Consider the following 13,427-nt stretch of genomic DNA (forward strand, 5'->3'; position numbering starts at 1 on the left):
TAAACAGCCCTTGTGTAATTTTAACAGTGTATTTCCTTTCTTTCGAGAGGTGCCATTTGATCTCATTGACTTAACTGAGCTAAACTAAGCTAAGCTCATTGTGCGTTATTCCTTTAAACTGTGTACAGAGACACAGATCTCTTTGAATTTGTGTGAATTTGGAGAACTTCCAGCTCCACCTCCGGAAAAAAAAGTCATTAACTCACTCCTTGTCCTTCTCATCTTGCTTCTTCCTCCCTCTTCTCCTGCAGACAGCAACTTCATCCTGGCCAACGCTCAGGTGTCGAAGGGCTTTCCCATCGTCTACTGCTCCGATGGCTTTTGTGAGCTCACAGGCTTCTCGCGGACGGAGGTCATGCAAAAGAGCTGTGCTTGTAAGTTCCTATATGGGCCTGAGACCAGTGAAAGCATCATTCTCAGCATTGATGACGCCTTGGAGGAGCGCAAGGAGTTTAAGGATGAGATCATGTTCTACAAAAAGACAGGTAAGCATTAGCATTGTCTAGTCTGGTTACCATAAAAGACTAAGTCTGTGCCTTCATCTACTATTCAACAATTAAATGTTGTAACCAAGGAAAGTGAATAAGTACAGAAAGCCATTAGAGAGTGCAAAGAAAGAGTGATTACCATGTAGGACTTCCCATGTATTTCCATAAATGGATGGCAGTTCTCTGTGGCTATTTCTGAAGAGGCTTCATTTAAATTGGCATAGATGGAGCCATGGATAAATCAAGTAATGGGTGGAGGAATGGATGTTTAACTTTTTTATTGGCCCATTCTCATTAAAAGGTGATTACACAAAGCCGTCAGTCACAAAAATCCTCCAGTTATTATTTAATGCTGACTGACACACATTAAACTTTCATAGCTGTCAGCTTAGTGACTCCTTAACCCTGTCTCCTTCAATTACAATGAGGCCAATTGCTAGCCTGGTTTGGTTTGATTAGCCAGCTGGCCAGTGAACAAAATAGAGTTTAAAATAATGAGCACATCTAGGCATCAGTGGATCCATGTGTGCTGTGGGATGGTTTCATCTAGCAGTTTACCTTACCTTTATTCCTCTTGTTTGGATTTCTTTGGTTCAATCTGGAGAAGATATAAATTACTTGTTATATTAGCACTACATGCTTTTCTTACTTGGAAACAGCAGTTGACAAAGCAATCTCACCACAAGGTCCATTTAGTAGTTGTAGAGTAGAGTTTTCAATCATTTTGCACAAAAGTTCGTTCTTGACCTTTCTGATGTTTTTGACCTTTCAGTCTTAGCTTTTGAGTCAACATGGACAAGTGAAACTCTTAAAGTGCTCTGAAAAATGAAACTTTGAACATCTACAATTTCTTTACAACCAGGCAAACTTCTTGCCTGATAATCAGACTGTCTTCCCATTTTGTTTCACTTAATTTATTCTGCCTGACATTGAGTTCATCTTAGTCACTTTCTTGTTGGGAGGTTATTTTGACTTGATTTTCCCTGAGCACTCAGTGGAGGGTGACGTATCTGTCCCACCGACGTCATTTTCATGCGAGAAAGCTTCAGATGTGGTTGCTAGGAGCCATTCACCATTATATTGATTTATGAGTTATTTCTGTAAGTGGACTTGCAACAACTTGTGCAGCTGCATGAATCTCATCCATGCTTGTTGTTATTTTTCTGTTGCTATTGCTTTATTAATATAGCTAGGTAGCTTGCTATCTCCACAGACAATATAGGCAGAAGGGAAAAAGATGCCCCCATTCTTAATATTAATCCTGTTAAACTCTGATTGAACAATTGTGTTTCTAACTGGAGAAACAATGCCAGACTTTTCTGAATTGCTCACCAATAAATCTGAGATGGGCAGAGATTCAGAGGCCTTTAGCAAACTAAAGATTGTATAAGACAAGTGAAAGCTCCTGAACAGCTATTTGTAAGGATCCTTTATGATGCTTTATGCTTTTCTAAAAATCAATCAAAAGTCATACAGGTATTATGGTATGTGCATGTGTCATATGTTGTGCCACTTTTCTATATTTTTTTCTGTGATTGATTTCTAAAGCAGATTTAACAGATGGCTACAGTTTGCCTACACACAGCTTTGCTAATACCATCACAGATGTCATCTGTCTATACCTCGCTGTCTCTTGCTTTGTTGTCTTTTCTGTCCTCCATCTCCTTTTCCCTTTTGCTTTCACTTTCCTTTTTTTACCCTTCATCTTCCTCTGTCTCTTTCCTGGCAATGCCATTTTCTTTTCTGCCATTCGTTTTACCATTTCCACATACAGTAGTACTGTTTGTGTTATTTTGTTTGTCAGTATCCCATGCTTGTCTTGCTGCCACTTTCCCCTCTTCAGTCTTCTTGTGTTGTCTCATCCCTCTCTTTCTGTCTGTCACAGCAGAGCCTGAAAGTAAACGTTGCTGATTGACTCAGTTTGTCCTTCGTCTGTCAGCCTGAGAAAAGAGAACGCTGCATGTTCGCAATCAAGAACACTTTTTCTTTCACTGTAATTTAATGTAAATAATACTGTAATAAATATTCACACATATACACACACAGACAGATAAGAACACACTGTGATTGAGTCATCACCAGGCAAGGAAGATAGTGAGTGGGAGTGATGGGAGGGAACTCCATGGGAAAACCCTCTTAATCAGCAAATTCATCCCTGTACAGTGAATGGAAAAGAATGATGCTCTAAAATATTTTGAGAGGAAAAGAAAGTTTGTAGGAGAGGTTTAAATAACACTCAGTCTCCAGTTAAATAAGAAACCCACAAAAAGGAATAAGAGTTTTAAATGATCTAAGAGCAAAGCAAAAAATACCCCTACATCTAACAAAACTATCAGCAAAACAGCATATGAGTAACACTGCCATGCTGCTACAGCATGATGTGGATTAGACTGAATTTGATGTGATTAATTAACATAATGACTAAACATACTGAGATGCACTAATGCTCAACATAATTCCTTATTTCATGAAGATCATTAATGAAATTTAAAGTTGGCACCAGAGAAACGGGGGTAGCACAACAAGCTGTAAACACAACATTGACATATTATCGCCTTATAAAGTTGATAGGGCGAACTATGTTAGCAAGAAGTTGCCTATTCACACATCTAGCAGACAGAGAGCAACATTAGAATTCATTTGGATTTTTGTTTCCATATGTTTTTGGTCTCCAACTAACTCCTGTGGGAAATATCTGGCTTTTTAGTTACTAAATGTTCCAACTTGTTCACCATGTAGTTACTAACTTTGTCTATCTGCTGTTTGATGGTGTACAGGTAGCGTACTGTCTTAGCTTTTGCTGCCTGCTGTGGTTGGCAAGGTTCATGAGTGCGGTGAGAGAGAACCAAATGTAAAGCTGTGGGCCATAAATCCAAAACAATAAGCTGAAAGATGCTGAAACGCTCTGTAGCGCTGAGGGAAACTACTAATTCTGATCATTCTCTGTGGGTTCATCACTGCCAGTTGACCTCTGTCACATTACCCATAGTCACTTGATCCATTGTTAATATTAAAATATTTGTTTTTGCAGCCTTAAACTCTTCCTCCACTCAAAAATGTGTTTTTCTTGCTACTTTACTTGGATGTTTGACCTTCACTGTGAATAATGTTATGTGCAGAGTTTGGCACAAGAAGGCTGTTTTCATTTTCACCTGCTGAAGGGAACGTTTCTGTGTACTCACCTTAAAGATACCTCTGCATGAGCATGATTTTATGACATCACAATGAGCCAATCTGATGAGCCAGCTTTCAGACATCTGATGTGAAAAGTGTATAAGTGTGCTTACACTGAAAATGGACTTTTTAGTGTAGCAGACTTGTGTCTTGTGTCTAAAACCTTTGAAATGAACAGTGTTTACATATTCGTAGATATTGAATTTTTGAATGAGGTAAAATGTGTAATGTTTTTTAAAGAATTCTTTAAAACTTTTTGTTGAAAAACATATAAGACACAAATTATTATTCAGAGCAGAGTATTTTTATATGTATTGAGTATAGAAAAAGTATTGGCACACCTCCCTACAGAGTGACAAGTACAATATACTTGTAAACCAAAAAGATCTATGTCCTATGATTTTTTTTTTGTTTGATAAATCAAGCTATAAGAGTGATACAATAATGGGCCCAAGCGCAGTAACTACACAAACACACAGATGCTGACCCGGAGTTCCTCTAAAAAACAATCTATTTAGCAGAGATTGGACCTCGGAGATGGCTTCATCTCTTGCAGTGCCTGGGGAACAGTGGCTTGGTCTATTTAAAGGCTCTGCTTCTCCCAAGGGACTTCCAACTGTAGATAGGCTTACTAATAAGTCTGGGAGTCTGTGGGACTGTTGCTCCACACACACACACACACACACTGTAAATCCATTCTGAATATAATCAGAGATAGTGTATAATAGTGTTAACAAGAGTGTTTTTTTTCCTTTTTAGTGGTGCTGTTCTGGTGCCTGCTGGACATTGTACCAATTAAAAATGAGAAGGGAGACGTGGTGCTCTTTCTGGCTTCATTTAAGGACATCACCGACACTAAAGCCAAAGCCATCCAAGAGGACAAGAAGGAAGGTCAGTATGTGAATGTATGTATGGAGTTGCGTTTTACTGTTGTTGAGTGGATTCTAATGATACACAGATAAGAGAGAGAAATGCACTCATTATAAAAAAGCTCCCAAATATTTATTAGCAGGTGAATGTTGGTCATTCTAAGGACATACCATTCACTACCACAAGGCAGCAAGGATGTGTCATCTATCCTCTGGTCCAATTGTTAAAAATGTGGTGCTTGATTTTGTAGACAAAACCCATCCTCAAATTAACATGGTAACATAAAATCTATATGATTGCCACATGTTGAAGGTGAGTTTAATTTTTATTCCTTCAAGATCACTATAGATGACCGTACCATCACTTCATTCTTCCTTTAAGTTCTCTTTACATCTAATCAGTCCTGTAGGGAGCTGATATCTGTACTCAGTTGAATAGATTTGTAGTTCTTTTTTTCTTAAGTACAGTAGATTGAACGGAAAATTGACAAAAATAACAGACAAGCACACCCCTTGCACCTTATGAAATCTCATTTTAGTCTAATGATTAGGTTTAAAGGTGCAGCTTTGCCTGTAATATACTTTCAGATATAGAATTTGTAACAAAACAAAACAAAAAAAACAAAACAAAATAAAAAAAGCAAAAAACCGGAGTCTCTGATATCCTTGTTAGAATTACACTTAAATTTCCCTTCCAGTATTTAAATTATATTCATTATTGTAAGTAATGTGTATAGTGTTTAATAAAGTGTGTGTGTATGTGTGTAAAGTCAGCAAACCTTTCTCATCTCAGGCCTACCTCCCCTAGATTTTCCTAATTACTCTCATTACTGTAAATAAGGGGCACAGGAAGCAGAAGCAGAAAACAAAGGTTTTTTTTTGCTCACTTAATGAAATTATTTTCATAGAAAAGGTAAAAAAACTGATGCAGCATGCCTTTAGACAGCGATGAACGCCTCGCTATAATGGGTTCAGCTTTGACAAGTTCATTTAAATGAGAATATACCCAGTAAGTCTCACCAAATATTTGCATTTCGATGCATGCATGTTTTTGTGTATTTAAGCCACTGCAGAAGATTTAGTAAGTAAATAAATTAAACTTCATTTGCACCGATGTTACAAGGCATGTAGAAAAAACTGAACAATTAACGGCCAAAAATAAAATCGTTTAAGTGGTTAAATACAGTGTGGGAGCCAAGATTTTATGTATGTTTGGTTTGGTAAATAAGTGCAGTATGTATTTTGTTAAACATTTTATGTTAATTGAGATATGTAAGTGATTTCATTGAATAAATTGTTAAAGGTCAGCTAATTATCATTTGATTTAATTCATGTTGATGATATTTTGTAAAAGGCAACATTATTTAAGCTTTCTGTTAAAACAGTGACATAGGTTACTGTCACTTTAAGAGATATAGGTCTCATGTGTTCACCAGGGTGAACTTGTGGTTTGGCGAGTTGAAACTCAAGTAAAGCCAGAGCAACATGGTTTTCTTACCGTAGTACAGTTTGCTGATTAAGAGAACTTAGCTTTGAACACTCCTGTAAGAAGATACTATAAACTGTAGAATAAATACTCTGGCTGATAAGCTGATAAGAGCTGTCTCCATATGGAACCCAAGCATGGCTATTGTGAAGCCAAGAGACATCTGGAAGAACATTTCGGAAATGCCTACAAGATTTCAGTGGCATATATCAACAAGGCCCTGAACTGGCCCAACATCAAGTCTGATGACAAGTCTGATGACAGAGAAGCTCAAGTTCATTCGGCCTCTATCTCAGAGGATTGTAATGTTATGACTGACGTGGAGTACATGGAAGAGTTGGACAATGCAGCTAACATGCGTGCTACCATTGCCAAGCTCCAGTAACCAAGCAGTGAGTCCCAAGTCTAAGTCAGAAAGTGATGGCAACCTGTGCATTTTCCAAACCCCGCCTCTTCTGTCAGGGTGGAGAAAGACACACATCTTGCTAAAGACCATGGGGGAGAGAAATATTGTTAGCAGTCACATGGTGTCTGGCTTAGAAGTGAACAGTTTTGACTGCAACAATTTTCTGGGGCTCACAGATACATACTCCCAGAAGACCATTCCGGCAACTAATTGTAACAGTCCTTTACAAGTGGATGTTGATAAGTGGCCTTACTTTCAGCAGGTGTTACTCCTGAAAATAGATGCAGAGATAGCACTGTTTATTGGGGCTAATGCACCCAAGCCTATTGAACATTGTAGATTACAGTCCATATACTGTAAGAACACGGCTTGGCTGGATCATCAATGGACCTCTCTGGGAAGACACTGGTCACAGTACAGCAAGTGGGCTAATAGAGGTTTCAGCCAACTATATATCAGTTGCCAGACTGGATCAACACTGGAGTCAGCAGTTCAAGAGTGACTTCCCTTAGTACGAGCAAGCAGAATCTCACCAGTACTGTCCTTGGTGTTATCACCAGATTCAGGCAAGAGCAGATGGCAGTCATGGCTGATGTGGAAGTTGTGTTCCACCTGGTGAGGGTGCTGGATGAAGATTTCGACCCTCTACGGTTCCTCTGGTGGCCATCAGGCAACATCAATCAGGAGATGGAGGAGTACAAGATGGTGGTGCACTTGTTTGGTGCTACCTTATCTCCGAGCTGTGCCAGCTTCACCCTGTGGGAGTGTGCAGAAGACAGGAGAACACTTGGCTAGGAATCCTATCCAAGTGCCAGGTTTGTTGACGTTCACATGGAGTTGCAGGGCAACAACAGATGGCCGAACTGCCTCAAGACAGAATCCTGCCAGACGAGCCTCTGTTTAACAACACTAGAGTGGACTACTTTGGGCCATTTGAAGTAAAATGTGGAAGAAGTACAGTGAAAAGGTACGGTATCATTTTTACATGCCTGGCAGTCCATGCAATACACTTAGAGGTAGTGTCTTCATTGGATACATACTCCTTAATGTGTGCTCTTCGTTGCTTCAGATTTAGGAGAGGCCAGGTGAAAACTGTCCACTCAGACAATGGAACAAACTTCATTGGAGCCGAGCATGAGCTGAAGCGAGCCATTGAAGAGTGGAATAGCCGCAAGAACACTTTACATTAGAGTGGCATCCAGTGGATGTTTAATCCTCCAACAGGCTCTCTCCATGGAGGAGTCTGGGAGAGGTTGATCAGTTTTGTAAGGAAGATCCTGAGTGCCACCCTTAAGCTACAGACACTCGACGAGGAGGGCCTACACACCCTGCTATGTGAGGCAGAGGCCATCATCAACAGCCAGCCTATAACCAAGGCGTCCAGCGATCCAAATGATCCGGAAGTGCCTACGTCCAACCACCTCTTGCTCCTCAAGACCAAGCCGTCTCTACCACCAGGTTGATTCAATGGGCAGGATGTATATGCATGCAGGAGGTGGAATCAAATCCAGTATATAGCGGACATATTCTGGAAGCAATGGACAAAAGAATATCTACCACAGCTGAAAGAGCGCCACAAGTAGTCCTGTCCATCTCTCTACTTCGCTATTGGAGACATTGTGTTGATTGTAATGTACATGAGTTAGGCAGAGGCCCTCATTGAGCTTCAACCAACACATACAGATTCATGAACAACCAGTAGATATGCAGACACTATGACATCAATAGGGTGTTTCCACCCTTGCTGAGGAGGCCTTTCAAGGACGGACGGACACTCTGGATGTGACCCATTTAGGTCTCTTTCCTCCTCACTGACTAGAGTGCACTGGTGTGCAAAAGAGGGAAACCCAGTCTCTGGCGTCAACAGTTCCCTCACTCTACAACCTGCTCTCCTCTCCCCACCGTCACTGTTCTCTCCTTCTCAGACATGAATTTTCACCCTCAGTAAAATCTCACAGTCTGCTTTGAGCTGGCTTTCTGTTGTCCTCTTCTCACCTCCCTCTTTCTCCATCACCTCTATTTCTCATCTATCGCAGCTGCTTTTACAGTATCTATCCATTCCCTCCTCCCCTCTCTGCCCTACATGCTTTCGCCCTCCTCCGTCATACACATGCACACCCATCCCTGGCGTTCCTCCCCACCTATTCTCCCCCTCTACCCCCACAAGAATGGTTATAAAAGCGAAGGGAAATTCATTAGATCTAAAAATAAGCATGTCTCTGTCTCTGTGCTCCTGCCGTGTCGCGTCCCCCAAGGCTGCACCGCGTTATGGATGGGCCCTGTCTGTTCGCCTCGTCTGGGGTCTGTATACACACACTCGCACTCCAGAGAAAGCACACACACTCTTTCCAAAGGACACTCAAAAGCAGTTATCACTTCTATTCTCCAGCTTTGTTATTGCCGTTATCCGCCCTCGAGCCAAGCTGGCCTTAGCCCTTTCCTGTGGGTTCACAGCAGTGAGAATGGGGCTCAAAAACCAGTAGCTATAATGTGCTTTCTCCTATTACCCAAGTCTTTGCTCTGAACACATCACTCTCACACATCTACTTTATCTACTAATATAATACACTTGGAAGGGATACACACAAGCATGTTTGCAAGCACCATCCCAGTAGCAATGTACCATAACAAATCTACCATACCATATTTAACTGCCTCTCTGCCCCAGTAGTGACTTATCAAAGCTGAAAATTGCTCTGTTATGCTGGAGATAGTGTTTACACAATAAGCCATCATCAGCCAATATTTATGGCTGAATAATGTGAATCAAAAGCAGGTAGCAAATGTTCTTTGACATTTACAAAAGAAAAATGACAGTAAATACACAAGTTGTTTTTTAAATTTCACTCACAAATTGTGCAATTGCTCAGAAATTACACATTCTTGCTGTTGCATATTCATGTTTTCCTATTCAGGACAGAATATTATGTATTTCATCAGGCATAATGACTGATTCAGTCATCAGGAGTTAACCTTGGGGGGTAAAGTATTGTAGGAGAGGATGTGTACTGACATTTGTGTGATGATGATGATGATGATGATGATGATGATGATGATGATGTGTGTGTGTGTGTGTGTGTGTGTGTGTTTGTGTGTGTGTGTGTGTGTGTGTGTGTGTGTGTGTGTGTGTGTGTGTGTGTGTGTGTGTGTGTGTGTGTTTGTTTACAGAGCGGCGGCGCGGCAGGGTGAAAACAGGCTCTCCATTCAGCTCAGCGCGTCTGCGGAGCAGCACAGTGCTCTACCACATCTCTGGTCACCTCCACAGCAGAGAGAAGAGCAAGATTAAGCTCAACAAGGTATTATCAGACACTTCAAACAGCAGGGCAGGAAGCAACATGATGACGGTTCATTCAAAAGTGGGTGGGGGTGGACTGCTACACTGGAAGGGAGAAGATTAATGCTGTTATTGGAGCTCAGTGGACAAAATCAGAGTGCAGGAAGCTGAGGGGGAATATTGTGTCCAGGCGGAGAGGGGCTGTTAACTAAACAAAACTCTCCAATAAACAAGGTGTTATTAGCTCACACTCTTTACCACAGCTACTTTAAATATAGTAGTAGTAAGTAGTATGGTAGCATCAACGGATCCCAGTGGATTTATTGACTACCACATCTACCGACCTTTGGGAACAGAGTAAAAAGACAGATTACAATACATTCAAAATGTCTAAGATAAAAACAATGTTTTAAAAACACAGCTAAGTTGAGCTGGCTGTTAAACCAAAACAAGGGAGGAAAGATGCTAAAACAGCTAAGGGGAACTTTGGCTTTGGTTTGTCACTATGAGTGACCTCTATCACATTATTTAGTCATGCCATCATTTGTTAATATAAAAGTAGGGTTTAGTGCAGTTTTACATACTCCTGAACATAAATGTGCTGATGTGTGTGTGACCAGCAGAAGTGAAAGTAACCCATTCAGTAAAAGTTGTCCAACTCAATGCTTCTATGGTTTCAAATTTATGAAAAAAAATGTGAACATTTGAAAACAAAACAAGTGGATACACTGTAACATATTGTTGCTACTGTAACACTTCTGTTATATTTTCTGTCCTGTCCAGAATGTGTTCGGAGATCCGCCTGCTTTGCCAGAGTACAAAGTAGCAGATGCCAAGAAGTCCAAATTCATCTTACTTCATTACAGCACATTCAAGGCTGGTTGGGACTGGCTGATTCTGCTTGCCACTTTCTACGTTGCTGTGACTGTGCCCTATAATGTGTGTTTCATCGGTGATGATGACGACCTGACCCGCAGCACAACTGTCAGTGATATCGCAGTGGAGATACTGTTCATCATAGGTTGGACTTTTTCATCTTTTATTGTTGAATCACAGTAGATGTACTAAAGATTTTTTCACTCAACAGAAAAAAAAATCTTAAATGTCAAAGTGGCAACATATCTGTACTGTTATTTTAAGTTCAGTATAAATATGACAACTTGAGACATTACATTAACCAGCAGTTACAATAAACAAACTTCTGTCCTTTTTTTTTCAGACATTGTTTTTAATTTTCGCACCAGTTACGTCAGCAAGTCGGGCCAGGTGATCTTTGATGCTCGGCAGATTTGCATCCACTATCTGACCACATGGTTCATCATCGACCTGGTGGCCGCATTGCCCTTTGATCTGCTCTATGCCTTCAAAGTCAGCGTGGTGAGTAGCTATTGGCTTTATGGTAATATAGAGCATAATCGATGTGTTACTGGACTGTATGTTTCTAGTGTTTATTGACTTCCAACAAATTTAGATATAAAATACGGCAAAAATGTTAAAACAATATCCTATATTCAATAGAATTCCCTGAAATATATTGAAAAAATTCTAGTGATTAAGTAGTAAGTAAACAAGGAAGTATGGAAGAATGAAAGAAGGTAAGGAAGAAAAATGCAACTTTAGGTGCAAACAAGCCATTTGAATACCATTGTAAAAAACAAAGTTTTATGACTGATGAATTGCCCAGAAGCAGAGACCAGTCTCTAATCCTGTCAACACAGTGGTGCATTGTAAAGTGCAACACCTCCAGCACACTTGACATTTAGGAAGAATAGATCGCATGGATTGTTTCCAGTGCTGCTCCAGCACCTCTTTGATTATGGAATCAAATAAGGGTCATCAATATTCTGAGCTTGTGAAGTGGTTTGTGACTGTAATAACATAATAACGTTTTACAGCTGTAGAAATATTTTGTGCATGTATGAAAAAGTTTTGTGCACACAGATGTAATTTACACATGTGTAAAAATACTTTTTGGAAGTATTTTTACTTTGTAGAAATATTTTGTGTATGTGTAATTAAAATTTGCACAGGAATATTTTCAACAGTGAGGTTTCACAAAGTCTGAGAGACAGGCACACCAATTTCCTATCTTTGTGTGTGACAGTGAAGTTACATGAGAGACCGACACACAAATTTCATACCTGTGTATTACACTGAAGTTACAGGCTACAAGCTGCAAGTTACAAGCATGAATTTTGACCCTGTTTTTACGTCTGAATCCAATTGGTCAAACATACAGTCAATCTATCCAATCAGAGGGCCGATGGTTCCATTGTGTTCATCCTGGTTCATCCCTCTGCAGGTCCTGAAAATGTACATTAAACTCAGGTGGGTTTAATTGTACTTGAGGATGCTTTAACTGTTAGATAGGTAAACATTTAATGTGTTGTGTATTTAGCTTGCAGTTAGTTGTTAGCTGTTCAAGCTGAAGGCAAATCAAGAATGAGGGCATAGATAGATAGCCTTTATTTAACCAGGGAAACCAACTGCTAAGCTCTTATTCACAATGGTACCCCGCAAATACACAACCCAAAAAAAGCAATAACAATAACAATAAGTGTAAAAAGTATAAAATCAACAATCATATACAAAACGTAAATAAAACACAAGACAAATGACAAACACAAAACACAAAAAAACACAAAGAAAAAGACTGAAAAATAAGTACATTACACATGGATAAAACAGTCACATTAAGAAAAACAGGAGCATTCATTATGTAAAACATCGTTCAACAGAATCTTAAACTGTTCTTGGGATAAAAATGTGTCTAATTTAAGGGAGTCCTGACGTTTATTCCGCCTATGAGGAGCATAATAGGTGAATGCAGTTTTTCCCAGTTCTGTATTCATATATGGGATATCCAAGGTAATGTATTCTTGTGAGCGAGTATGGTATCCCATATTTCTAAGTCTTAAAAGTGACAATAAATAAAACGGAAGCTTATTTAGGATGACTTTATAAATTAACTAAAGACAGTGTTGTTCCCTTCGAGTGGTAAGTGATGTCCACCCTACCTTCTCATAGAGGATAAAATGAAGGGTTCTAAAACAGTCACCTGTAATAAATCTAAGAGAACCGTGATACACAGCATCAAGAGGTTTGAGGGTATGGGCAGCAGCATACATGTAAATTACATCTGCATAGTCAAGCACTGATAAAAAATGTTGCCTGTACAATCTGCAACCTACTGCTAAACGAGAGGCACTGCTTATTTCTAAAAAAAAAAGAAACCTAAATTAAACTTAAGCTTTTTAATCTGTTTCTCAACATGAGTTTTAATTTTTCATCTAACCAGATACCCAGGTACTTATAAAATGGGACTCCTTTAATTTGAGCCCCAGATATTGTACTAATATTAAAATTTAGAGGATTTTTCATTCGGGATCTGGTGAAGAGCATGTAATTAGTCTTATTTGGATTTAATAAAAGCTTAAGCTTAACCAGGGCCTTTTGAATAGCCAAAAAATCAGACTTTAAATTAGACAAAGCTTTGTCAATAGAGGTACAAGTAAATTACTGTCATCAGCATAATAATTATTAGAGCTGTTACTAACCAATGAGTCCAAGTCATTATGTACAATGTAAACATGATAGGATCCTGTATTGAGTCCTCTGGTACCCCTTTTGTAACTTCAAGGGAACTAGATTGATGACCGTCTACAACTATTGCTTGAGTTCTGCCAGTAAGATAACTTTGAAACCAGTTACATACATTTGTGTCAAAACC

The 13,427-nt window shown here is 39.5% G+C and overlaps 1 protein-coding gene across 1 annotated transcript in view; it reads left to right on the forward strand.

Annotated features, from left to right (window-relative positions):
* The first annotated feature begins 260 nt into the window (after positions 1–260).
* kcnh8 (potassium voltage-gated channel, subfamily H (eag-related), member 8) overlaps positions 261–13,427 on the forward strand; it is a 42,780-nt gene continuing 29,613 nt past the window's right edge. The window contains exons 1-5 of the mRNA XM_044334705.1: positions 261–485; positions 4,422–4,553; positions 9,592–9,719; positions 10,481–10,718; positions 10,917–11,074. Of these exons, the coding sequence (XP_044190640.1) occupies positions 356–485; positions 4,422–4,553; positions 9,592–9,719; positions 10,481–10,718; positions 10,917–11,074 (786 nt within the window). The 5' untranslated portion in view covers positions 261–355. The remainder of the gene's footprint in view (positions 486–4,421; positions 4,554–9,591; positions 9,720–10,480; positions 10,719–10,916; positions 11,075–13,427) is intronic.

The sequence above is a fragment of the Thunnus albacares genome, chromosome 19 (assembly GCF_914725855.1).
Source record: "Thunnus albacares chromosome 19, fThuAlb1.1, whole genome shotgun sequence".
NCBI classification, from domain to species: domain Eukaryota; kingdom Metazoa; phylum Chordata; class Actinopteri; order Scombriformes; family Scombridae; genus Thunnus; species Thunnus albacares.